Here is a 27209-nt window from a genome sequence, read left to right as displayed (position 1 = left end):
AGCCGTGCAGGAGAATTGGAAGCCCAGCAGTCAGAGTCTTATTCTTTGCAGTCTCTCTAAGGAGCTGGTGGAGCTTTATCTTTGCTATACCCAGCTTTATGCACGGGGTTGGTTTTTTCCCCAGTTAAAGGTTGAAATCAGTCCACCCTACCAGTCATCTTAGTCAGAGCAATTTCGAGTTAGTGGGCTGAGCTCGGGTCAGCACCCAGGATGCTGGGTCACGTATCAGCCCCATTGCTGTCCTGGGGAAGGGCAAGTCATATAGCTGCCCTCTGCCTCAGTTTCCCCACTTGTATCCTTCCCCTTGGGGATCACTACTCATAAGGTCTTAGCTGCACACAGGGTTTGGGAAAGTCTGTTCGAGTGGTTTGCTCCATCCTTTGGTGTTGAAATGATCGTGACTTGCTGCCGGGAGGGACTGGTACGTACCTCCTTAGCCAACACCTCCTTGTCACATCCCATCCTCTGATGGTTTTCCTGTGTTTCTTTCAAAAGGTGCTTGGACGGGAAGTTTACACCTCCAACAACCAGCTGGGGGGGATCCAGATAATGCACAACAACGGAGTGACACACGGCACTGTCTGTGATGATTTTGAAGGAGTCTACACCATTCTGCAGTGGCTTTCCTACATGCCAAAGGTAATTCCAGGCCTTGCAGGAGCTCACGGGTGCCGTTTCCTATTTGCTTTGTTCACAGGGTTGTGGGCGGTGGGGGGCTCTCTATATCTGTGGGCTTTTTCTGTGTTATGGTGGCTAGCCAAGTGGTTTAGGCTTGTGATTGAGGCTGTTAAGCTTTATGGTACTGGAGTACACAGATTTTGGCTTAAGGTACTGCAGGAACTGGGATGCGGGGCACGCTGGCACTGCCTCGGGTACTTTCACATCCCTTCCCTGGCATGCTGCCCTCAGCGCTCTGGGCAGCAGGATTTTATGTAAGCAGTGGATTGTCTCTTACTGAAAAGACTCTGAAAGTTCCCCTCCGAGGCAGTAATTTGTAGGAGTTGATGTATATGTGTAAGCTGCTCTGCAGCCGGGAAGGCAGCAGCACGAACACACAGGTCACCTTCCTTCAGGAAAGAGGGCATAGAATGAGTCAGGTGGCCTGGTCACCTTTCAAAAATTAAACTGCAACCCCTCGCTAGTGCTGGCTATGTCTCAAGTTCAAGAGCAAATGAAGTACAGCAGATGCCATATGATGCCAAAGGAGGGTTTGAGAGAGTGTGTGGAGCGCCTTGGAAGTTTCTTTGGGCTCTTGCCATGGCTCTAGGGTCCCGTCAGTTGAAGGGTTGTGCAGTGTGGGGAAGGGGGACTCTGACCAGGTCCTCTGGAGCCAGTGTTTGGTGCAAAGCCATGCAGGAGAATTGCTTCCTTCAATATTTTTCTTTTTCTCTTAGAGTGTATACAGCCCTGTTCCTATCCTCAAAGTCAAGGACCCTATAGACAGAACCATAGACTTTGTTCCTACCAAGACTCCCTATGATCCTCGCTGGATGCTGGCTGGACGCCCAAATCCAAGTAGGTGTATCTTGGTGGCTGGGGTACACAATAATGTGTCTTGTTTCAAGACTGTTTGTCAAAGCTTTATGTCTGCAAACCAAATACATTTCAGAGCGTATAGAGTAATTAGTTCTAAACAATTTAAATTTAATATATAGAAATAGCATGCAAATTCTGAGTGCTTGAGAACACTTAAAATTAGTAGTTACTTTTATAGGTTTTTTTAGTGGTTCAGAGGAAAGCCCATATCCCAGACTCTTCACGCTAAAGGATTCACAGTATTCCTGCCAGTCTTGGCAAGCGATGATGTTAGAAACACTGCAAACCACTGAACCCCCACACATGCTTTTGGGGTTGTGCAGCCTGTGTTCGTACAAGCTGCAAACTGGGTGACCGTTATGCCTGCTGTTATTAATGAGTTTGGGGGGCTAAAATGAGACTTGTGATAAACTAAGTTTTCTGGTTTTGGATAATATTTTTTCATCATCTCTCAAGTAATTCATCCAGCTGTCTGAGTGCAGCTAACTCTGGCTTCCAAATCGAGTGACTTCAGATTTTAATTTAGTGGAAGCGTTAAGGAAAGCAGATGATTCCCTGTGATAAGTTAAAGCAGATATCTCCTAGGTGAAAAGTTAAAGCCATTTATTAGAGGAGATATTGCCGTGATATTCTTCAAACTGACGCCCGACACGAGGCCAGAATCTAAACGATCAGCTTTGGGCTCACGATAAAGAGATAATTTTGAAATGGATGGTCACATTTTACAGTGGGGCCACAGAGGCAAGGAATGTAGAACACAGTAATTACAAGTTTGGTCTTGATAAAACACTCTCCATCCTGTTTAAGTCAGCAGAGGTTAGCTTGCTTGGATCTCCACTTTTAATTGGTTTTGGACTTGGGTTTGCAGAAGCAGAGGTGCTTGTTCAGATTAAAGCATTCCTCAGAAGCTGTGTGCCAAGGGGTAAAGCTGGGCGGGATTTTGGGTTTGTTTGGGGTTTTTTTTTGCAGAGCTTCAGGAAGTCCCCGTGGAAAGCAGGTGCCCCAGAGAGTTTTGATTTCTGTAATTGAGTGGGTAGAGTATCTCGATGCCTGGACTTTGGGATATACAGCTTACACAGGCTGGAGGACTGCAAGAAGAGAGCTGTCTGCAAATCTTGTCACTCCCCAGTCCGGCATCAGCAGTCAGCCCAAAACGAAGGCCCTTTGTCGTGTCCTTATCTGTTCACTGGAGTAAGGTCCAGCTGAAGTACTGGAAAACCTTCCTGTCATGTTCTTCCTGTCTGGAGAGAGGAAACGGTGCTGTGGCACTGCACACACTGACATGGGGAGGCTTAACTCATTTCTGGGCCTGCTTAAGAAACACCCACGAAAAGCAGACAGCTGCACCGTAAACTGCCACCATGCTTCCCTTTGAGCCTCATTGTCACCCTGAGAATTTTATTTGAAGGAATGTGTGTGTATTGTCAGCGCTCAGATCTGTTGTTGCACATGGGGGTGGGAGAGGTATTGTCAGTACATCAGAGTTTGGGATGCAGGAGGAACCCCAAGACTGATCCTTCACTGGCTTTATAAGGGGCAGATAATACTAGTTCATAGTTAGCACGATACGCCCTTGTGCTTCAGGGTGATTCTCTGCAAGGGTCAGGAAGAGTTTATTTCTCTTAGACTGCACAGTCATCTTGGTAATGTGCTCTTCGGGAGCAGTTTGATTTCTCTCAAGCATTAGGAAGTTGCTGCCTTCTTTGGGCAAGAGAATAGGTCAGGTAGCATGTGGTCTGATCCGGGCTGAGGGCTCCTAAAGCATGCTTTAGCTCTGGAAGCGGAGCGTCGTCTGGTGCCTTCCGCAGAGCAAGTCAGCTTATGCTGTCAGAGCACTTCAGTTGTTATAAAAGAATGTATGGTCTAGTTTTAAAACGTCAAAGAAAACTTGATATTTAGTTCCTGAATTTCTTCACCGTTCTTTCCTTAAAGGAAAGATTAGGCAGAATCAAGAGAAAAATGTGAGATGTTTGAAAATAGAAGTAGGCATTTTGAAAAACATCTTTAATGACTTTACTGCTTTTTGACAAATGTTTGTAGTGTCTTGAAAAAAACAGAGTTATTTATTTAAAAGCATGCGAAGTCCCTCTGCTATCTGAACCCCATCGTTTAACAATAAATGATGCTTTTGCTGATAAATGACTGTCTTTATGCAGACTAGCAAATGAGATAAGACATGATGGCTGAAGGCAGACAAATGCTCAGCTGTCTAATGTTCCCTTGTATTATAATCTATTTAAAAATAAATAAATAAAATGACAGTGCCACGTTCTCCGTTGGCGTTTTTAAGCATGTTTCAGTTGCTTCTTTGATATCCTCTCTTCTTTCTTCCCTCCCTCCTTCCTCCTCTGATATTTCCTTTTTTTTTTTTCCCTTCCCTTTAGGTCAAAAAGGACAGTGGCTAAGTGGTTTCTTTGACAATGGCTCGTTCCTGGAGATCATGCAGCCCTGGGCACAGACGGTTGTGGTTGGTAGAGCAAGGTAAATTCTAAGGGGCATTTTAGACACTTGTAGAAATCACGTTTTTGTTATGCTTTGTGTTTTTCTAGAACCTCCTTTGGAAGTTCATGGCTGTGAGTAAAGTCATTATTTGAACAGGATACTTCTCTACCACATGAATGAAGTATGGTCTGATTGATTCTTCTGTTTTGCTTGGAGGTGACAGCTTTAACATGCACAAAAGCCAAGAAGAGAGATAGTGTTAGAAATTTTGGCAGACAGTGTGTGCTTCCCTAGGTCCATGGTTGTGTAGTGAAGCCCTGCAGCTCTGACTTAGGTGAAGGTACATGACACAGTTTATTGTTTTGCTATCTTGGCAAACTTTGACTTGCAAGAAAAGTTCTGCTGAAACTAGAGAAAATTGCAGAAAACTCTGCCTAGAGAAGAGCTCACCATTGAGGTCTGCTTGGCATAACTTGCAGCATTTCCCAAACCAGCACCTGCTATGCCTGATCTTAGTTGCTTTTCATGATGCCGAGTGATGCAGCTCCAGACCTGCGGCATTCAACTCCTCCCGAGGGCAGTCACCTCCCCTTACCGTGCTGCAAGGTGGCACCTGTGCAGGATTCTAAAATGTTCCCTCTTGTCTCAAGATATAGACCCCAGCCTTTAAATTATTTGCGGCCTGTCTCACTCTTGGTGTAGCAGGCCCGTGAGCTTTCAGAGCTAGCAGGAAGCAGATCTTGCATTTTGACAGAAGGCAGATCAGAGCTGGGCTCAAACCCCCCACAGTCACCACTTTTCTAGTCTCTTCTTACTTTTTTACCCCCTCTAAAATGGCACTGTGAGTTTCCTGATCTGACTGTCTACTTCCTCTCAGAATAAAGCCATTTTGAAAGAGTACATTTATCTCCCTTGAGTTTCCACAGCAAGTGCTTCAGCTGTCCAAATGCAGCGTGCTTATCCTTTGTCACACCTCGTTCCTCAGACTGCCGCCAGCCCTCCTCTCAAGACAGTGCTTCATACACTTACCTCCAGCAGACTCCCACTTCCTAACTGATGTCAGTGGTTTTGGTTAATTGACAGCCTTTTCTTTTCTTTTCTTTTTTTTGTTGTTAACAATTGAGAGGGGAGAAAAAACCCTCAAGTGCCTGAATGGGATCCTGGAGGCTTCAGGTGTTACAGTGAATGAGATTCGGTCCATCTTTGATTTACAGATCTGGCACCTCCCGTACTGTCAGTATTGCAGTGCCAACAGTCCAGAACCAAATTACCTGGTAATGCTGTTCTGGAAATCCTGTGGCCACCCTTGGGTTCTGACTCCATCAGCCTCTGGCTTCACCAAACTGGTGACTCAAGGACTCACTGTAGTACCAGGATCATAGAATTGTAGAACCTTTTAGGTTGGTAAAGACCATTAAGGTCATGGAGTCCAACCGTTAACCTGACACTGCTAATGCCACCACTAAACCAGCTCTCTGAGCACCTCACCTAGACATCTTTTACATACCTCCAGGAGTGGTGACTCCACCACCTCCCAGAGCAGCCCATTCCAGGCTATCCCTGCTGATGCTGTGTTAGATTACCACACCACCTCCCAGGGCAGCCCATTCCAGGCTATCCCTGGTGATGCTGTGTTAGATTACCAGAACGTGCAGTGGGACACAAGGAGACATCACCATTCCTGAAACACAGCACAGCTGGGATGGCCGCTGCGCTGCCAGCCAGTGTAGCCATGAGTCGATGCTGCTCCTCATCTCCATTATGTTGACAGCACACGTGGCCCCGGAATATTTGGCACTAGGAGCTCCTGTTTCTCTTTCAGACTTTTTAAAGCCACAGCTCTACAGAGTCCTTCTGGTGAGGGTCAGAGAGCCAGAGGTCATGGTGTGAGGCACCAAGGCTTATGGCGTTCACTAGAGCTCATGTGCAGCATCTTTGAGATTGTGCCCAGTCTGGACATCTCCAGCACAGCCATCAGGAGCTCTGTCCATGGGCTAATGAAATGCTGAATAATAACAGAAGGAGGCTTCCAGAAAAATGTTCAGCGAATTGTCCCTCTGCAGCTCTTAAGACTTTTGAGGGTCTTTAACGTGTTTAGAACTGCCTCTGGACTCTCGTAGTGCAGAATGTGATGCAGAGAACACACCCATTTCCTCAGGTACCCAGGGCAGGAGGAGGACTCTGAGCTCAAGACAGAGCAAGGTGTCAGTGCACAGACAGCACAAGCCCAGCTAGAGACGAGGTGTTCAGGTGCTGCTCGGCTCTGCCGCCTTGGAGTTTCATGTCTGACCACTGCTGGTCCCAGGGATCTGGGAGCTATTACCCCTCAAGATCATTTCCACTCAGAGTATTGTCTGATTGTTACACATTGTTGAGAGGAACCAAAGACACCTGCTGACTCCACTTCTAACTGTAGCACATAACTTTGGGATGTCCTGTGGTCTTTTGATACACTTTGGTATTTTCGTCTGCCATTGTGACACTCACGTACTCAGTGTCCTGTAATTACATAAAGGCTTTTAGGTTAAGCAGTATACCAGGGAGTGGGGAGTGGAGAAGTAAATGATCTAGCAAAGCTAGAAGGTGTCTGTCCAGGCCCATGCTTGGCTTCGCTTGCAGTTTCTTTCTTCTGACAAATTCCAAGTTGCTTCGGACTCTCACACATAGGTATATATAATACAAATGAAACTGAGTTCTTTCAAAATCAGTGGCATTTTGAAAAAACAAGTATGAATGTATTCTTCTGGGATTGTTACTCTAAGTGCTGCCAAAACTCATCTTTTGTATGTATGTTTGGAATATGTGTGCTGTTGGCTGTAAATTGTCTTTTATTATTCTATGGCAACTTGTCCAGGGACACACTATAAAACAAGATGTAGCATCTTCATGTGCTAGCCTGATAAAATTTATATGAAGTATAATGGAAAACAGAAGTTGTTTTGAGCTGTTTTCAAGTTCAATAAATAACTGTAATACTTGGATAAAGATGTTCTTTATTAGGTCACATGGGCCCTAATATAGAAGTTATAAGTTACCGATTTAAGACGGCTTCTGCAATTACGGGTTTCTAGGCAGACTCTTAATCATAGTGAATGGGAATATTTTCAACCCCCTAGTGCACACAGGCCTTGTCTCTTTTTCTGCCTGCAGCGTGTGTCATCCAGCTTAAGGTGGTTGAGGGGAGAGTGTCGGCTCTGCTGGGACTCTCGTCCTGGGAGTGAGCAGTTGTCATCGCCGGCGAGATGCCTTTTGTGTGAAGGAATGGTTAGATGCTGTGGAAAGTGGAGCCGAGCATCCTCACTGGTGCCTACGCTCCCTGCTCACTGTGGTGTCCCTGCACCCTTCCCACCCTTGCAGTCCTCCTGCAGCAGAGGGTCCGGGGAGGAGGTGGACAGAACAAACCCAAACCTTTACCCATCGGTCGCCCTAATCTCCTGGGAGGGGTAGTTTTTGCAGGCAGTGGATGTTCAGAGTGCCTGAGACATCAGCATTGCTTAGACATGCAGCCTGTGATGTATTTCATCTGCTGACAGTGCTTGTGAAAACAGGGGTTGGGAAGCCTTGGGTCTTTGCATTTGTTTTTCATGGTCAGGACTGTCAGTATCAAAATCTGTGTGGTAGCAGGTGGAAGGTGGTGGAGATGTAGCTTCATCATTCAGAATTTGGGCTTCGATTTATTCTGTTTAATTTTTAGTGTGGTATGTGGTAATTTTTAGAACTGGATTTTGCTTTGAGAACTGAATTCCACGCTGAAATTCTCCAGCCACATGCCTAAACTCCTCAAGGAGGCCAGAATGCTCCTTCCACTGCTTGCATTATTTGTCTCTCTTGAGTATTTTGATGCAAATTGGAAAAAAATTTCTAGCTGTGTAACAATAGAAATATGAATTTTGATTCCTCTTGCATGTTACCAGGCTGGGAGGAATACCTGTAGGAGTAGTTGCCGTAGAAACGAGAACGGTGGAGCTCAGCATCCCTGCTGATCCTGCAAACTTGGACTCTGAGGCCAAGGTAAGTTGAACGTGTGCTCGTGGCTTGCTTGTCCTCTGCAAATGTCTGTGTGGTAAGAGTGTTTGTTTTGATGGGATTTTGGTTTTGCATATCTTTTTCTCTCTCTTCTTCACCCCCTTACAGCAGTTGTAGTGCCAGGCTTTCCATACCCTCCCTACTCCTCTTTCTGGCTAAATCGGTGGGAACACTCCTGTTGATGTTGGTCACAGAAGGATTGTCCTAGTTTTTCTGCGGACAAGCAGATCCAAAGCATTTCATGTGCTGCGTTCCTCGTTGTTGGTTCCACGTCACAGCTCTTGTTGCATCTACTTCTGTATTTCTGTGCTAACCCTTGTGTTAATCTAACTGTTTCAAGGCGTAACGACCCTTTTTTATTCCCAACAGATAATCCAGCAGGCTGGTCAGGTGTGGTTCCCTGACTCTGCCTTTAAGACTGCGCAGGCTATCAATGACTTTAACAGAGAAGGGCTGCCTCTGATGGTCTTTGCTAACTGGAGAGGCTTCTCTGGTGGAATGAAAGGTAACCATCCGTTTGGATCGCCTTCTAGTGTTGCAGAGTGGCTTGTCTTGTGCCGTGGCATTATGGCACTAGCTCTACCGGATTAGCATCCTGAAGTGGTTCTCTGGGAACAGGCCAGCAGTGGGAGTATGTGGCAGGGGACAGGAACAGGTCACATTTTTGGGCAGCAGCTAGCTATTGGATTGGCCTGACGGTGGTAACAACTTGTACACATTAACTTGCAGAGTGGATCTGCTTCGCCCGTCTTCGATGCAGTCTGCATCCAGCCCCCCTCTTTCATGGCAAGCACGTGACCTCCCTTAGGCTTGCTAACACGGCGTGCTTTTTTAGGCCCACCAGAGTGTTTGGACATGTCAGCCCCCTGAAATCATGTCAGTTCTCTGCCCAGCTCTGCTGAAAGTCAGCTGTGATCGTTGCACAGTCAGCTAGAGGAAAGGGAGGCTCTACGCTGCAGTAGCTGTGGTGAAGGAAGGGTTTCATTCCTCTCCTCCCCATGTCTCTTGTCTTAATAGGCACATAGCAGGAATAACATGGAATATGCAAGGTGCACGTTTGACAGCAGGTTCTTTTCAAAATAAGCAAGTTCTTTTCATAATAAGCAATGCAGTTGTATTTTTTATGTACCCTCATACACAATTATAGAAACTGGCCAGATCATCTGCAGTGAGAACAGGTAATTGGATGTTAACAGTGGTCTAGTTGCGAACAAAATTTACAGCTGCTAACTTCGGCTAATTAAACACTGGTCTCAGGAAACCCATCCTGCTTGCACAGCCCTACATGCTTCTGCCTCAGCTTAAAATTGGGGCTGGATAAGCCAGCAGTGTTGCATATCAAAAATGTATAGGCATATTCTGTAAAGTGAAAACGTTGTCTCACTGGTGATTTTTCCCACTGCAATTGTGTCATGTCAAGGACTGCCTCCCAGCTGACTCTCTTGGTGGTAGTAGTGATGTTCATATGGAGTGAATAGTTCTAAAACTGCTGCGTTAATATACCAGCAGTTAGATTTTTGCACCACATACTGCTACTTTACATTTTGTGAAGTGCCAAGAATGTGAGACCGGTACTATAAAATTTTAGTAAGTAAAAGATTACAGCCTCTTTACCTGCATGTGGCACTTAACAAACACAGAAGAAAAGTTACGGGTGCTCTAACATGGTAAAAGTTCCTGCTCTGGAAAGACTGGCAGGGTCGCAAAGGCTGCCCTGCTCTGCTGTCTCATTAGCAGGGCAGAAAGCAAGATGCGAAGGTAGAAGATAGCAAAATTCTTTCCTCTGGCAAATACCTGTTACCTTTCGGGATGGTTTCTGCTCCATGTGCTGCTATTGCAGTCCCTTTGTGACTTGCCTCCCCTACCACTCAGCTGACAACGACATAGTTGGTTACTGAAGGCTCAGGAAAGTTGTAATATTATTTTGCCTCGCTATGTTGCAAGATCTGTTGGCTTTGCCAGTGCCCTTTGCTGGGTTCCTCAGAACCCAGGTTTAGCTTTGGAGTTGGAACCAGAAGCCCAGGGTGGAGAAGGTAGTAAGAGGATGCTGATAGTTCCGTTGCATCTCCCCAGCCGGTAGCGGGAGGAGGAGAGAGCTGCGGCGGCGAACGGAGCCGTCGCGGTTGGCACCTTGCTCCGTGCCTGTCCCTGCACATGGTCTGCTGCTGGCGCCCGTGCGGCGAGCCTCGGTCTCCCTGACACTCTCCTGCGATCCTTGGGGAGCTGTTTGCAATTTCGGTTTCAGTGCTGGCTGGGGATTATGCAGGGAGGGAAAATAAACAATTATGCCACCCCTCGGTGCACACAAACACACTGCCAGGAGCCGACTGCACTGTGGGTAAAATGACTCCAAAATTGTGTGTAATGAGTAGGAAAAGATTAGAGACAGCTCTTGCTATGCTGAAAATTGACATTAGCAGAGGGGAAAAAAAAAAAAAAAGAGAGCGGGGGGGAAAAGCCCCTCTCTTTACTAGTCAGCCTAGGAGGTCTCATTCGAGCCATGAAATAAATAAATAAAGAACGCCAATAAAGGCCTGTCGCAGTGGCATTGTGGTTTCCCCAGTGAGCTCTCTCTGGCCGGAAGGCTATTCAGCATAATGTAAAATTAAATTATAAAAACTGGCTTGAATATTTAGATGGAGGAGCCGTTTGGAAGTGGTTTATTTAGGCGAACCGGCAGTGACCCACAACGGGGAGACATCAAGCGTGAAATTCACTGGAAATTAGCACCAGGGTCCTGGACTCGGCATGAATAGTTTGATAGCATGCAAATCCCCGCGACGTTAAACTGCAGCACCGCTTGTGCTACAGGGTCACTCGCAGTTGGTTTTTCATGTTTTACTTATTATTTTTTCCTGGGACAGGTTATAAATAACAATAATAATAAAAAAAAGAATCAGGAGAATGAAAAGGCTGCTCTAAATCTCTGATTACCTGGATGTTGAATGACGGTACTGCTTGTATGTAATGGGTTTAGGAGGGACGTGATGTGTCTGCAGCCAGGATGTGCCTGGTGTTTACCTTCAGGTCCTATCTGACAATCCAGCCAAGCTGATGAGATCCGTTCCAGCTTTGGAGGTTCAGGGCACGCTGCCCAACGCCATGGAAATGCAAAAAGCTCTCTGCAGCCTTTCTAGCATGCTTGATGCATCTGACTGCCAATATTTACACGTACAGTGTAATGATAACAGCTTCCAGCAGATTTCATGTCTACGTGTGGTAGACGCTGATGCGCACTGCAGCTGAGTGGGCAGGCAGAGAATGGGGAAGTGTGCTGCGAGCGCTGCCCTGCTGAATAACAAACACCCCTGTGGTTCCTAGAGGACTTCTGCAGCATTTCTGTCTTGCAAGTGGCTCATTGTACTGAGGTTTAAATTAATAGGGGAATTAAATTTGGCCCAGAAATAGCGAATTCTAGGTTTTTCAGGCTTAACGTAAGCAACTTCTTTGCAGGAACGGTTGTGCAAACAGCCTGCTCTTAAAATGTGTGTGGTGGTCTTTGCTGCAGGGGTGATGATGTAAGAGGTTGGGTTTTAAGAAGAGTAAGTTTGTTAGTTACAGGATGAACAGCTTACAAAGTCTGCAGCCCACACGGGCAGCTCAAGCATGGAGCAGTGGGTGCCGTGGAACCCTGGCATCGTTTGCCACCTGCCACAGTTAAATTTGATGCGCTGTTCTCCATCGTAAGGGTGGAAAAGGCAGCAAAACTGCAAATAGCAGGTGACGGTCACAGTGTGGCAAACGTTTCGTAGTTTCACACTCAAATACAATATTAATGTAAATTGGGGAGGTTGTGTGTTCTGGTGACTGGGCACAGGGACTGCAGGCAGGTCCCTTGGGCTGTTCTTGCAGTATTTCTATGGTCTTCATCAAGTCTACTTACATTTTACCTCTTACAAGTAGACATTCTTTAAGAGTACCCACTTTGCTGAAACGGTGGGTGATGGAACAGTTGAGACGGAGGGAAGAAAAACCCCTACAGAAGAGCAGAGACCCTTCCTTAGCCTGTGCCGGCTGCTGCTCCTCTCGGCCGCTCTCTGGAGCTCAGCAGCTTCCGTGGCCTGGGGCTGCACGTGGGGACGGTCAGGTTGGTCGTCTCATCCTTTTTTGGGCAAGACTTCGTCTTCGTTAGCGGAAACTGTTACCTTAAGAGGAAATCTGCAGTGGAGTTTACAGCCTGATCTGAAACCAGTGAGGTGTGTCTGTAGCCCAAGAGTGCAGCAGCAGGTCCCCCGACCTCAGTGGAAGTTCTGAGCGTGCAAGACAAGCCAGCAGTTGCCTAAAATCCATATACAAAATATTACACTAAGGCTGCTGGGATGTTCCAGGGAAATGAAATGCTGTACTGCAGGATCATAGAACCATAGAACGGTTTGGGTTGGAAGGGACCTTAAAGCCCATCCAGTTCCAACCCCCTGCCATGGGCAGGGACACCTTCCACTAGACCAGGTTGCTCCAAGCCCCATCCAGCCCACAAGGAGTAAGCGTGTACAGGACTGCATAGCAGTGAAGTTCATGCTTCTGCACAGCTTTGAAAGTCTGATCCTGAGAGTATTGCAGTACCAAAATAACTTCCTGTCCTTGCTGAAGCCTCCTGGCAAACCTGAAAGAGATTTGGAGCTACATACAGAAAGCAAGTTTCTCTCACTTTGTCTGCTTCTCCTCCTTCTGCCTTGTGCAAACAAGTAGCACTTCTTTTTTCTATGCTTAACCTGAGTAAAATATATACCCTTGGCAGGAGTGAAAAATGTATTGCTAATTACACAATTATTTTATTATGTAGCACTAGTAAAAAATGTCTAGTAAAGAATTAATTCAGTTAAAATAATTTGAATCAAGCAATTATTTTCTTAACACTAGAATTAGCTGAAAGTACTTCAAGTGGTTTATTACTAGCACTACATAATAAAATAATTGTGTAATTAGTAATAAATTTGTCACCCCTTTTGAGGCCTTTTTCTTTGCTCAGGACAAAGGGAAAGGTTGGAGTTTTGTTTGGTTCTCAGTTCCCACTGTCTCTGCCAGAATTTATGTTTATTCACAATTAGAGGAAATAAATTGTTCTCCTCTTCATCAGCATTTGACATTTCTTAAATAACATGAAACTCCTTTTCGTGGGTACTGAGACACGACCTTGCAAAGGAACTGGAGAGATCACATCAGTGCCTACAGTCCTACTATATAGAGACCTTATATATACCTCTCTTGTTCGCTCGCTCCGTGTGCATTTCCCACAGAGTTAGGTGCTCAACTGTGCTCATGTTAATGCTTGACATTAACCTGGGTTTAAATGATGAAGGGGACCTTGGCTGGGGTCTCTTTCTTCCCTGGAATTGATGGCTTCCTCAAATGATACAAGGATTTCAGATGGATAAAAGTGTCTCAGTCTTTTAAGACTGTTAGGGAAGGCCAGCGTGTGCGCCTGGCCCGTACACGCAACCCCCTTGGATTTTCTGCTCTGTGCATCGCTATTTCAGTGACCAGAAAAAACTAGGCAAACTGGGAGGCACTAAGCAAAGAACAAAGATGATGAAGGGGATTGAAAATACTGTCCTGGGAGAGATGAGAGATGAATACCTAGAGTGTGTCTAAGGGAAAAAAAAACCACTGAAAAGCCAGCTGCTATTTATAGCAAGCCCGAAGGAGTAGAGAGATTATGTAGGGGTGATGCAAGGAGTAGTAATATGAAATTAATAGGGATGGGGAAGGAAGGGAAATCTGGCTGAATATGGAGGAAAATTTCATCAATTTGGCTGTGGAAATGCCCCTAAAGAAGCAGTAGATTTATTGTTTGGGATTTCTAAATGAAAGCTTTAAAAAGCACTGGGAAAGAAACGTAGGATGCAGTCCTGTGTGAACAAAGAGGTTCACACAGGAACTAGATGATCCTAATAAGGATTTTTCATTTCTTGTGTATTTGATTTGATATTTCTACATATAATTATCTGTAAGAAAATATATATATTCGAGGGTGCCTGTTTCCATTACAAACTGTATCCATTATAAACTATATCATCTCATACAAATTCTTTTGCCTTTCTTTTTTCTCTTTTATTTAAATCACCTTTGGGGCTGATATTTTCAATGTACTGTCTTTACACAGTGGAGTTATTCTTATTAATTTTGAGTAAAATGCCTTAAACAAATTTTAATACAAGAGGTGCAGAATGCTATTTCACATCTGAACCCTTCCCACACACTAATTTTTATAAGATATGCAAAAGGTCTGCTGCCACGCACATGACGTGGATCGTGGTACGGGTCCATGGTAGGATGTCTGGAGCTACGCTCGGATCGAGGGCAGGAATTTCTGCCTTCCCAAACTGCTGTAATACTCGCTGGGTCTGCTGGAAGGGTGGACTGTCACCAGGACATGTGGTGTGGGTCTGGCTGGTGTGGGCTGAGGACCCTGCGGTTCGTGTTGCGTGAATAGATGTGGTTACGCAGGATGTCACCAGACCAGATCTGCAGAGCGGAGGCCGGGCGTCTGGGAGCAGGACAGATGTGGGAACATCTCCTTGCTGGGACCACCTCGCCCAGGGCTGGGTAACGCCAGCCAGAGCTTGCAGTGTTGTAGCAGGGGGTGGTGAGAAGAGCTGAATAGTTGTGGTTTTTCCCAGGTTGACCAAGCGTGGCAAGGCGGAAGCACGGACAAGCTGTGACTTCACGTGCTGTGTCCTTTTTCTGCAGACATGTACGACCAAGTGCTCAAGTTCGGTGCCTACATCGTGGACGGCCTGAGGGAGTACCGTCAGCCTGTGCTTATTTACATCCCGCCGCAAGCGGAGCTGAGAGGAGGATCCTGGGCTGTGATTGACCCTACCATTAATCCCCGTCACATGGAGATGTACGCAGACCGAGAAAGCAGGTATGGCAGCTTCCTCCTCCCTCCGGAACCGTCTGCTTTGAGGCATAATTATCTGGCAGAGTGAGAAGATCTCTGTTAGGCATTTTGTTCCTGAAAGGCACTGACCACTTTCCCGTCATAACCCATGTCTCGGAGGAGTCTGCTGTGTAGGGATCACAGACAGGACAATTTGGGTAGTCTCCTGACTCACTTAGATGGGGGTAAATTCTGTAGCGGTGTGAGCCAGCCTCTGCGACAGTGAACTACTGACATTCACAAAGCACAGTGAGATGTTGGTCCTTCAGATGGCTTTTTTTACCACCCTGCTATTTCCACACGCTGCTTTGCGCTTTGAAACAAGTGTCTGTGTATGCAATTTTGCATGTTTCATAAGTGTAAGTAAGTGTGTACTTTCAAATCCCCAAGTGTTGTACTGGCTGTTGTACGGGCACTTGGGTAGTTGCACTTTTTTAATTAACTACAACTTGCGGAAGTGAAGTTCTAGTTCCTGGTGGCTCAGGATATAAAACTACAGACAAACTTTTGGAAGCAGGTTTTTAAAAATATTTTAAAGAATCTGAGATACTGAATCATTTGGAGGAAAAAGCCAGCCCTAGCTGGGCTACCTCTAGCAGAAGGTGTGTAGAAGGACAGCATGAATACTCTGCTGTCAGGGCGTCGTCGCAACTCCTGCCATCTCAGCAGGGGAAAATTCCTGGGCAGCTGCTACAAGAGGAGGGAAAAAAGGGCATGTGGGCAGGAGTTGAGAGGATGTCTTTTTCCAGTGCCCATTTCCCTTGACCTTCCCAGATGAATTTTGCTCTTGACGGGATGCTTGCCTCTCTCTCTGTGCTAAAGAAGCAAGACAGAAAGACCTGTGGTCCAATGGCCTTGGTATTTCCTGCATCTTGAGCAAACACTGTCTAATCTTCACCTCCTGAAGTCAGAAGTTTTTGCTGTTCTTTTCCTGCTTAGAAATGTGGAGCCTGTTGGCTTCACAGCTAGACACAGTGTGAGCAGGATTCCTACAAGCTACTTCCCTCACCAAGTGTTTTTTGGGCTGCATACAGGAGCAGCTCCCTCCCACTGCTTCTGCCCCATGCCTTTCCCCTTGGAAATCTCAAGACAGGCCCCCAGCTTGCAAGACGTGGGGAAGGACCGTGTGTGGTTTGCAGAGCTGTAGTTGGACTGTCAAGGTCTTGAGCTCTAGTAGCCAAGAAAGAGATTATTTTGCAAAATACATCATCCTGTCCCTAAGCATTTGTAATAATTCTCATCGCTGTTGCCACTCCGTAACCCTCAGCACTGACCTTCCTCCTCGTCATTGCTCCCACCTTCACAGAGTGAAGTGATTTTATTTACCAAGCCCAAGTTTCAATACATGCTCCTCTGGTTTTGACCTGGGAAGGGGGCAGGATCTCTGATGAAAGCGGCTGGTTAATTGGTCTGTGTCATAAGGCTTACCTACCTTTTGAAAGAGCTTTCAGGTCACGGCTTAAAGCAGACTGCTAAAGAGCACTGCTTGCACCAGGCTGTGCTGTGTGCTGTTGGATAGACGGGTTTCTGTGAAGCCTGGTGTGTGTTTGTGGTGCTGGATAAATAATAGCTAAGATTCTTTCTTCTTCTCTCTTTGTTTTGTCTCCCTTTCCCCCTTCTCTTTTTACCTGCTTTATAGATAACATTGAACCATCCCATTTAGTGTTGCCCCTTGTCTGATGACCTCAAAGTACCTTTCTTTTCTCTTTTCCCATCACCGATCAGAGGAGGAATCCTGGAACCAGAGGGGACGGTAGAAATCAAATTCCGCAGGAAGGATCTAGTGAAGACGATGAGGCGAGTGGACCCCGTCTACATCCGCCTGGCAGAGCGGCTAGGTACGGCTGCGCGGGGGCTGGCGGAGCGGTGACCCTTCACCTGGTGGCTAATGGATGGGTTCGTAGACCTGAAAAGGGGGCATTGAGGCATTTTATCAGATTCATGCTAATTTTTATTTACTGCCATCTGACTTGGGAAGAAAACCAGGTGAGACAAGCTGCACGTCTGTGCGTGTGAGGGAGATGGTATTCACATGCATTTAGCGTGCCTAGGGAGTAAGAAATCAGTGTCTTTTTGAACTGTTTTCCCTTTTTTTGTTTTTATTGAGCGGATCTTACAACAGACACCTGCTACGAGTGCTTGATTCTAGTTTCCACCTCAACAATTGCTCGGTTCACTAAAAGCTCCTGGGCCAAACCTTTGGCTGGTGTCATTTGGGGTAACTAAGAATTTGGTCCAAGACATTTTGGGCTGCTGGACTATCACTGTGTGTCTGAGGTAGTTTGAGTAATGATATCTGTCTGATCTTCAATGTTGGGAAAATAAAAATTTTCTTCACCTCCTCAGTAAAGCGCGGGGTGATGCGCGGTGCTCAGAGGCGAGCACGTCACTGCGGGTGTTGTATCACTGGGGCCTTTTGCTCCAGATGGTCCCGGCGCCTGCTATACACCCAACTACCCAAAATACAGAGCGCTCAGCAAAATGCACTTAATATCAGAGATGTACTCTCCCGGGGGAATGGACTGTTTACTAGCTCTTACTGTAAGAGTATAATCTTACAGAGCCTCGTTATACCTCCAAAATGGACTACATTTCAGTAGTGGGAGAAGCATGCTACATGGGTATGGTTTGAATTTATAAAGCCTTTTGGGATCCTTCAGGAGGAAAAGTGTTCTGCAAATGACTGATAAATCGTGGCTATTGCTGCAGTTACAATTTATTATTTGGCTCTTTTTAATTTATGGTGGTGCAACAATTTATATACAAAACAACCATTCGATGTGCCTTGGGAAGAGGATGATAATTGTAAAGGGTGTGGGGAGTGCCGAGAATCAGACTGCTTGCTGAAAGCCAGCTTCTTACTGATAGCATCAAAGACATTTTCTCTCTTTTTTTTAATTACAGTATTTTGACACTGTTTTCTCTCATTGCACCGATTGCTCTCTGGGCAAGAAGCAGGTTGGCCGGTGTTTGAGCTTTGCAGGCCCGCACCAGGCAGCAGTTTCATCTGAGTTCAGATCTTGCCCGTGTACATCATGTGTTCCTGCGTGAGAGGACACGGATACCCAGATGGATGGATGTGGTGTGCTGTCTGCTGGAATTAAACCCCACTTTTAATGTTTGTAGTTGCAGGAAGGAGATTCTTTTCACAAAACCTCACTTTTGCCCCATGCTGGGCTTGACAGTGACCCTTGAGGAGCGAATGGATAGCGTGACCACAGCAGGCCACAGGGACCCAGCATATGCTCCTCTCCTACAGTGTTTCACACCTCGCAGTTCAAAGGCTGCCGCGGCGTTACCTGCGCAGCGGGGGCTCCCAGCTACCCCTGCACCCGGGCGGGCGAGCTGCCTCTCCGCTGCTCTGATCACCAGGGGAAGGAGAAATCAGATGTGTGCTTAGAGGAGGCAATATGCTGAGCAGTCAGCTCGGGTCCGTGCAGATAAATGGCACCACGGCAGGAGCACTGCTTCCTGAGAGTATTTACCTTCACCCCACCATCAGAGCGCTGGCTCTGCCCACGAGCAACGGCCTCTGGGAGGAGACGGGCTCTGCCGTGCGGCAACTGCCCAACGAGTCCGTCCCCAGGAGCAGTCGCAGGCTGCTGGAGGGTCCTGGTCCTGAAGTGGTGAAGGAGGGGGGACCACAGTAAGGCGAGGAGCGCCCTTCTGTCACACCGGTGGGACCCGCACCAGCAGCCCTGGAAAAAAACACAGGGAGAAAGAGGGGAAGTGGTTTTCTGCCAACAGTCTCAAAAATCCAACACCTTGCTATGTGAGGAGACAGGAGCCTGTTCAGGGTTTTTTCCCCTCTTCCTCTACAGGGTAATTACTCCCAGCAAACTCCCTACGCTTTAATTAAAATGACTGCAACACAAGAGCAAGTCACTTACAACTGTACATAGGGAGAGCTCTAAAAGCTTCAGTCACTGATAAGCATCTCACTTAGATGGCTGGTAATTGCTCCCAACATCGCGATCACTGCTGTTGTTTTGCCGCTAATTCTGTAGGTAGCAGGAAAGCCAAGATTGCAGGACACAGTGAATTGCATAATTTTTTTTTTTTTTCCTGGTTTTCTTTCTGGCCAATTTAAAATTTGTCAAAGTCGGTCTTCTTCTGGATCACTGCCCTTTGATATTTCGCGCACTCCATTTGCCACAAACAAGCCGCAGGGCCGCAGTTCATGCTGACTCCAGCAGAAGCAGAGAAAGCTCCATTTATCTTACACTGCCTGCTGAATTCTTACTCATTAGCTGGGGGTTCACTGCCTCTCTTTAACCCCTGAATGGCTGTCATCCCTCCCCGGAGCTGCTGCGCAGGGGAGGAGAAGGGAGATGCTCTCAAACATGTGCCTGTTGCGGAGGGGTGGGGAAACGGGGCGACTGTGGGTCTCGTTCCAGGCGCCTTGAGACACTGGGGTTGGACTTGCAGTTGGGAGTGTGAGAGCAGAGAAGGCTGGCAGATATTGAATAATTTGACATAAATCTGTTCATTATCAATTCTCCAGCGCTATCGCCGAAATGTTTATTAGCCCCATGTTTTATTAAAACGTCACTCGCAGTTGTGCCGTTACCAGCCGGCAAACAGCGCGGGGCAGAGGGCAAGGAGAGAAAGGGTAGCCCTTACCCTGCCCAGGAGCAGGGTCCCACGCTGAGTAGGTGTGCGAGGAGAACTGTGATTGCCAAGCAGCGTGGGAGCGATTCAGACTGCGAGCCCCGCCCTGTAGTTAGAAACCTGGAGGTTCAATTTTATTTATTTATTACAATTAGAGTAAAACATTTAGGAGTGGGATAAAAATTGAGCCTTGTTGTGCAGATTTGGGGCATGTAATGTCTCTTGTTGCGGTGTAACGTACGCAAAAATCGGGTGGAACGTGAATGAAAGGAATGGTGAAACGGCTCCAGTTAGAGCTAAATTGGATATTGCATTTTCACATTTCTCTTATCAGGTATTTATCTCATAGTAAGAGGGAAGCATCTGCTCGTCACCTGCTACATGTTGTAATAGTGTGAGCATCCTCTTCAGCTATCCTGTGGAGCAGTTGGCTGTGTGCTGGCATGTCTCTTCAATTTAATTTGAAATTTTAAATGCCCATTTTGCCTTTGTCCATGTGCACTGTAGAAGGTGGGGGGTGGGGGGAGCATCCAGCTCCACGTGTCATCCTGCAGCACTTTGGGAAGGTTGTTTTCTGCACAAGCACCCATGCTGTGCACAACCTTTAACTTTCCATGGGTAACATCACCAGTCTGTGCTGCTGGCTCCTGACTTGCTTTGTAATTTATTTGGCTGAAGAGGGTGCAAAACTTTTCTTAACTCAAGCACTGAACCACTTTAGCGTAGCAGTTCCTCTCTGCACATGCACATACCAGGGGTCCTTTCTGGCCCCACCTGCACCAGCTGCTGAGGACTTGGCTGCGGTGGCCTGGGGACAGCCCCGACGCTGCCTTGTTTCTTGGGGGGCTGAAAACTTCCACCCTGTGACCTGTCTTGTGCCAAGCTCTAGCTTGGAAAGTTAAGACTGCAGCTCTAAAGTCTGGTAATTCTTTTCAGGGGGGAGTGAGTTGTTTGTTCCATGTTGTAATTAATCAAAATGCCGGTTGTTTTCTTCAGCAACAACTAAGAAAAATGCTGCTGTTGTGATTCCAGCTCTCCTGAAGCCTTGGACAAATGCATTCGGAGTGGCTGTAACTTTGTCTTTTAGGCGGTGCTGATTCCCAGTAACGGCTTCGATAGGCAAGTGCTGCTGCATTTAAATTGTTGTTAATTCACAATCACGAGTCTAGAAGAGCAAGTACTGATTTCTGTCAGCTCCTTCATGACAATTGGTGTCTTGAATATCCTCCCAGGAGGGCTGTAGACGTTTTCCCCCAAATGGGAGTTTTTTGGAATTACGTACCTGCCCCATTTTGCCTGTTTGCTCTGATGAAGCCCAGAAAGGACTGGGATATACGAGGGTATTTCGAGCCTGTGTCGTGAACATGCATGACCTTCACTATTTCATATTGCACCTTTATAACATAAATCCTACTGAATATTTAGTGAAGCAATTACGAGCAGTCTCATTTAAAGAAACAAGTGACAATCCAAAACTGCCTGTCTCTCCGGGGACATCAGTGACTCCCAGTGACCTTCCTTCTCCCTTCTGGAGCCGCTGCCTCTGGCTGGGATGGGAGATGTGTTGCCTGAGCAGCCTGGACACAGTTGCTGCCTTTGCTGTATTTTTGTCTGGCAAGAGCTTTGTTACAGGCAGAAAAAGGAGGTGAGATTCAAGTAGGAGTCAAAACAATGGAGCAGTCACAACCAGTCTTAAAATCCACATTTAATTATGTCATAGGATGCAGAGTAACCGCGTTGCGTCTCCCAAGTTCATTTCCAAAGGACCCGTCCAGCGCATGCTGGGTGGGATCCAACTGCTTCACTGAAAAGAGCGGCCACGGGCCCCACGCTGCTGCTCACCAGCCCTCATTCCCTGCTGTGCCCTGGCTGGGCCGGGCTGGGGCGAAGCAAGTCCGTCGGGTTGGAGCCCAGGTCTTTGAGTGCGTGTCGGAGGAAGAGGCAAGAAAACGGACAAGTAAATGCTTGGCCGTGCTAAGGCTGTGCCGCCGAGGGCGAGGGAGAAAATCCCCCTTTTTAACAGCTTAGAAGCCATAAACCATCAAATTGATTCAGAAGCTGCCTGGCTTCCTGCAATCAGAGGGAACCTACAATAACATTCCTTGAAGTCATTTTGTCTAACCTGTTAAACTGGTCATATTTAAAAAAAGCACTTTGCTACTAGATGTTATGGGAAGCCGTGATTCATGGTCCTGCTGAGCCATTTCCGTCTGGCAGGAAGTTTATTAGAGGCAGCCGGCGCAGTGCCACGGCAGCGGGCAGACGCTGCTGCCCCCCCTGCGATCCCCCCCCGCCGCAGGGATGCTCGGGGACACCGGAGGGATGCTCGGGGACGCCGCCTGCTTCGGAGGAGAGTCTTTCTTTAATGGGGCACAAATCAAAACAGTTTAGATATAGCTTTCCCTGCCGTGATGCTTTCCCTTAACTTTTGTCGAGGGGTATAAATTGATATTCAATATCAGAGCGCTTTACAGGAGAGGTCCCTCAGCGGATTTATTGCGGAGGCTTTTCCATTTGTCTGCACGGGGAGGGCGACTCCTGGAGCCTTCCTCCACGAAGGCGGGCTGTAAAGCACGCGTCCATGGCCCTGCCGCAGCACCCGGCAAGTGCTGCTCCGCAGGGTGACTGAAGGGCTGGTTTTGGCATCTGCTGTTCTGTGCCACCGGGCTACTGAGAGCCCCTCTCTGAGGTCTGGGGGCCTCTTACGGTTTTGTAACCCCGAAAGCCGGGCTGTAGCAGCTGGATGGGGAGGCTGGTGTCACCCTGCAGAGTGACGGTGAAGATGGGGTCAGACCAGGGGCAGGTGATGGGGAGAGAGACAGGCACCAGCGGCCAGCTTCCTGCAGGAGGTATTTGGGAACATTTTAGGTGAAATACTTTTTACGTGTGGTTTTAAACTAGTTTTTCATAGGTTTAACTGGGCATGTTTGAGTGGAGGGGTTTTAGCGAGGACAAATCACTGTCCTGTTGATCATGAAGAATTTTTTGTTGGGTGGAGGGCATTTTGGCAAGACGCTGTCCACTGCTCGTTGGGCCTCAGAAGAGTCACTCTCGTGGTTTTGGTACGCCCAGGGCATTTTTTCAACTTGTTTAAGGCCGTTTTGCTGTTGATCAAAAAGAGAATAAAGAAGAGACACCGTAGAATGAAGAGGTATTGGTGCATTTACCACTGTGGGTAGGCTTTAAAGGTGTCGAGAGCTGGATTAAGACATCTACCTGGCCCCTTCCGATCATGCCAATGGCTGTGATCATACCAGCACTATATATAGATACGGGCGTGCTTGGAGACTGCAGAGCAAACTGCAATCCAAGATGAATGTGACATTTTATGGCACTTAGAGTGCAGCCTGAGAAAGCGTCCTGTGCTGCCTGCCAAGTTAGGAAGGTCACACGTGTTCTTTCTGCCTTTAAATTGTTGCCTTGTCTTACCTGCGTGCCCCACCTGCATGCCAAAGCCCTCTGCGCTTTGTGTTTGCGTGGCCATCTGGCTGTTTCAGAGTGCTGCTGCTTTTGTTTCTCTATTGATTAGTGGCCAATCCATACCTAGAGGTCTATAATGTTCCTATGATTTAAACTTTAACAGTTTCATTAACTGTCAAGTACCTTTAGAGCAAAGGAATCCCATATTTTAACTCCCTTCTCCTTACCAGTGTAAGATTTGTGGAAGGAGACTTCTTTTTCCAAGAAATAAATAAATAAAGCCCCAGCTTTCTGAAAAACCCTGAGGCCTCAAGATCTGACTAGGAAAGAAAGAAAACCATTCCAAGATATTTAATTGTACAGGGTGCTTACAGGATTGATCGAGAGCTTAGCTTTTTACAATAGTCCAGTGAATAAGAAATGCTCCTGACAAACGATCGATGATGGGATAATCACTCTTTATCCCCCCTCCTCATTGTTACCTTCTTTCTTCCAGGAGAACAGGGTTCAGAAGTCAAAAATCTTTATAGACGCTGCTTTTAAATTAAGCAGAAAATAGACATTGACATATTTGTTAATCTCACCTAAATCATTACTGGGCCTGGCTGGTTTGACTGTACACCGGGAGTGTGGCGGATAGGCCGGAACACACCAGCGTTGCTGGCTTCACTGCACGCATTGCCATTTAGAATGGGGAGGTGTAGGAGCCTGTGAATTCAACGTGGATAAATACAGAGCATTTTTTATTCTGAAGGTTATAAGAGTAGCTTCTCTTAATTAAAACCTTCTCACTGGCATTTGAAAGGTTAGGTAACATTTATACTGGTAGGCACATAAAATCATTCCTTCCCTAGAAAGAAGCGTTGTACGGCTGGCCGCTGGCTGGGGAATGGGGAGGAAATGCCAACGGGTAGCGTGAAGCAGGAGAGAGCAGGGTCTGTGTGCAGTGGGCCTCTGGAGGTGGGTCTGAGCCACAGCCCCGGTGTCACGGTGCTGTGCGTCAGCTGCTGCGCCCACCGGTGCCAGCCGGTCAGCCCTGGGTTGTGGTGTCCGTGGGAGGTCAGCCGGGGTGCTCGGGGAAAGGGCAGGAGCGTTGTGCGAACGCGGCGTATGCTTCCCAGGGATGCCCTCTCGGCCCCCAGCAGTTCTGTGCTTCCTGGGGAGGGACTCTCCTTGCCTAAGTTTGTCCGATGGCTTTCTGTGAGCTCATCTGTGCTTTCGGTACTCGGGACCTCCAGTGGCGAAGGCTCCAGCCATTGGATTTGGCACTGTGGGAAAGTGTTGCCTCTTGCTGGGCTTTTTGTAAAGCATCTGCCCGCTGATTTCATCCTGGTTTTGTTGGGAGGGACTTGGATCGCTCTGGCTTCCCGCTGCCATTCCAGAACCTCCTGTTTTCAGGCTGGAGGATACCCATCACTCAGCCGTCCTCCTGCCCTCTCCCAGCCATTGCCTTCCCGTCACCCAGCCTGGAAGCGTGGCAGTTTAATGGAATGGTAGATGTTGCATTTAATGCCATTGACATTTCCTTCACAAACGATAAAGATCGAAACCGAAAAAGCTTGGTGGTGTTCACACACCACTAAATGCAGTTGCGGTACTCGGGCTACAGGATACCAAGGGCAGGAACGTTGTCCTCCGGCTGAATCAGTGTTTGTTCCAGGTTCTCCAACTGACTGCTTGTGCTGCTGGGCACATCTCTGTTTCAGGCCTCAGCTCCCCTCTGTACCCTAACGACAAGCCGTGCTTGCGCTCTCCCGGCTGCAGGGGCGGTTGCATTTGAAGGGAAGGTGCCGTGGGACAACCCACCAGTGCTTGGAGCAAGGCCCATCCATGACCTGGCTTCAGGCTGGCAGCGGCCTTGGCTTTACAAGGGGAGGTGGGATGGGAGGCAGCTGCCTCTGAGGCCGTGAACTTGCGACCAGGGCTCCCGGTGGGGGTGGGAGGTTAAAAAATGGCACGATTCAGCAGAATATGCAGTACCGTGTAATTTGGCTCAGACTGCAGTCTTGGCTTCAAATGAGCCAAGATTGGCTCTAAATACTCTGCCTCTGCACAAGGACCTCTGGCACGTCTCTTGTCAAGGCGGGGTGGGGGAGCATCGACCTGCTCCTGGGCCAGCTGTGACCTGGTGTAAATGACTGCAGGCTCAGTGGAGAGTTGTCCTTACGGGTACATTCCCTGTGGCCTGTCCTGGGGAGAGGAGGGATGTACATTCCCGTTTGACTGAGGGGCAGCTGTGGGAGGGAGCACCTTGTTCTGCTGCCGGCAACGGTGGGAGCAGCACCGTGTCTTTCCCCTTGCACGGCTTAGTCTGGGTCAGGCAATTCCAAAATCAATCCGCAACTCCTCAACGTGTGGTTTTGTTTTAATCAAAGTTAATTTTATCGGAGCTGAATGGTTTAAAAGAAATGGAAAACGATGAACTCCACAGGAGATTATCTTCCTGACGCAGTTCTGTTCTTGTCGGTCGTGGTAGTCTGGTGTGTGCCAGTCTCTGGCAAACCGAATGTGAGCGGTTTGGGCATCGCTGGCACAACTTGTGTGTTTTCCTGGAGGAGACAGTGGCTCTACAGCTACTGGCAGCAACTGGCCTACAAGAAAACTTGAAATTGTGTAGGTGGTTTTACCTCGTCCACGTTTCTTGCTAAATGAACTGCGTGTTGGGACATTATTCTTTTTTAGGAGTAAGTCCAGTAAATGTCACTTAATTGATGGCTCAGCTCATTGGCATTTAAATGGAAAAGAGTTTCCATGGTGAAAACTCCTTCCAAGCTCTTGCCTGCATATTGCTGGCGGGAAATCTGGGCTAGAACACTTGACATTTGACTCAAGGTTCTGCTTGGCATTGCTGGGGGCTGGCGGTGTGCTGTTTGTCCTGGTCAAAAGCAGTCCGGGTTTCACCGGCATGCTGGGACAGAGGAAACCTCCGCTCTCCCTGGACTGTCCCTCGCCTTTCCTCCGTGCAGCAGCGCACCCCCTGCTTCCCCCTGCCCGATGTCTCTTGACACGTGGCTGTGCCTGGTTGCAGGTACCCCGGAGCTGAGCCCCGCCGACCGAAAGGAGCTGGAGACCAAGCTAAAGGAGCGGGAAGAATTCCTGATCCCCATTTACCACCAGGTAGCCATGCAGTTTGCCGACCTGCACGACACACCCGGCCGGATGCAGGAGAAGGGGGCCATAACTGTGAGTATCGGGGGGCTCTCCTAGTGCTGTGCCTCTTTCTGCAGAAAGACTTCTGGTAGACCAGGGTGGCTGGATGGGGCTCCTGACGGGGTGGAAATCTCCAAAGCTCAGACATACAGGCTTTGTATTCCCATCCTGCAGGCGGTACAGCTAAGCATCTAACGACTGTTAGCCTTTTTTTTGCCACTGGGCGTAAGACACGTATTTCTCCTCATAAATGTCCCTCACTCATTTCTCCTTCCTGGGCAGGACATTCTAGACTGGAAAACTTCCCGCACCTTCTTCTACTGGAGATTAAGACGCCTTCTTCTAGAAGACGTGGTCAAAAAGAAGATCCATGATGCCAATCCTGAGCTGACTGATGGGCAGATCCAGGCTATGCTGAGGCGCTGGTTTGTGGAAGTTGAAGGGACAGTGAAGGTAAATGAAAAAACGTTTCACGGAGGCTGTACTCTTCCCTAGGCTTAAACTGAGTGAAGTTCTCCCAGGTGGAGTTTGACCTCTGGGTTTTAATTGGAATGCTCACATTTTAGGTGATGAAAGGGAACTTCTGGGTAATATGCCAGCTCATGAGTTGTTTTATGGGGATGCTTTTTGTAGCAGGCCAGGAAAGCAAAACAGTGGGTTTTCCCCAAGCAGGCAGCACCCTTGGTATGAAAATCGGAGCGTCTTCCGACGACGCACAGCTCACTCGGCAGGCGAGGCAGGGCGGCGTGTCGGGGGGCTGCGCAGAGGTGCTGCTGCTGCCGGAGCTGGCGGGGAGCAATCCCGGGAGTCACAGCGCGAGCTCCGTACACCAGCCCCGGACACCCCCATCTTCCTGGCTCTGTGCACAGCGTGCCAGTCCCGCACACCCTCGGGATCCGCCGGGATGTGAGAGCAGGAGTTCACTCGGCAGGCGAGGCAGGGCGGCGTGTCGGGGGGCTGCGCAGAGGTGCTGCTGCTGCCGGAGCTGGCGGGGAGCAATCCCGGGAGTCACAGCGCGAGCTCCGTACACCAGCCCCGGACACCCCCATCTTCCTGGCTCTGTGCACAGCGTGCCAGTCCCGCACACCCTCGGGATCCGCCGGGATGTGAGAGCAGGAGTTGTATTTGTTCTTTAATTATT

At 47.9% G+C, this 27209-nt stretch overlaps 1 protein-coding gene across 1 annotated transcript in view; it reads left to right on the top strand.

Annotated features, from left to right (window-relative positions):
• Positions 1-495: 495 nt before the first annotated feature.
• Positions 496-27209, top strand: part of LOC104511157 (acetyl-CoA carboxylase-like) — a gene marked incomplete at its 5' end in the record, with an annotated part of 30569 nt that continues 3855 nt past the window's right edge. Inside the window, 9 exons of the mRNA XM_010153652.1 lie at positions 496-639; positions 1395-1515; positions 3921-4017; positions 7893-7989; positions 8374-8509; positions 14695-14872; positions 16613-16725; positions 25947-26101; positions 26351-26521. Coding sequence (XP_010151954.1) covers positions 496-639; positions 1395-1515; positions 3921-4017; positions 7893-7989; positions 8374-8509; positions 14695-14872; positions 16613-16725; positions 25947-26101; positions 26351-26521 — 1212 coding nt within the window. The remainder of the gene's footprint in view (positions 640-1394; positions 1516-3920; positions 4018-7892; positions 7990-8373; positions 8510-14694; positions 14873-16612; positions 16726-25946; positions 26102-26350; positions 26522-27209) is intronic.

This window comes from Eurypyga helias, unplaced genomic scaffold (genome assembly GCF_000690775.1).
Source record: "Eurypyga helias isolate BGI_N326 unplaced genomic scaffold, ASM69077v1 scaffold26516, whole genome shotgun sequence".
Classification (NCBI taxonomy): Eukaryota; Metazoa; Chordata; class Aves; order Eurypygiformes; family Eurypygidae; genus Eurypyga; species Eurypyga helias.
The sequence above is the reverse complement of the archived record's forward strand: the minus strand, read 5'-3'. Positions and strand labels throughout refer to the sequence as shown.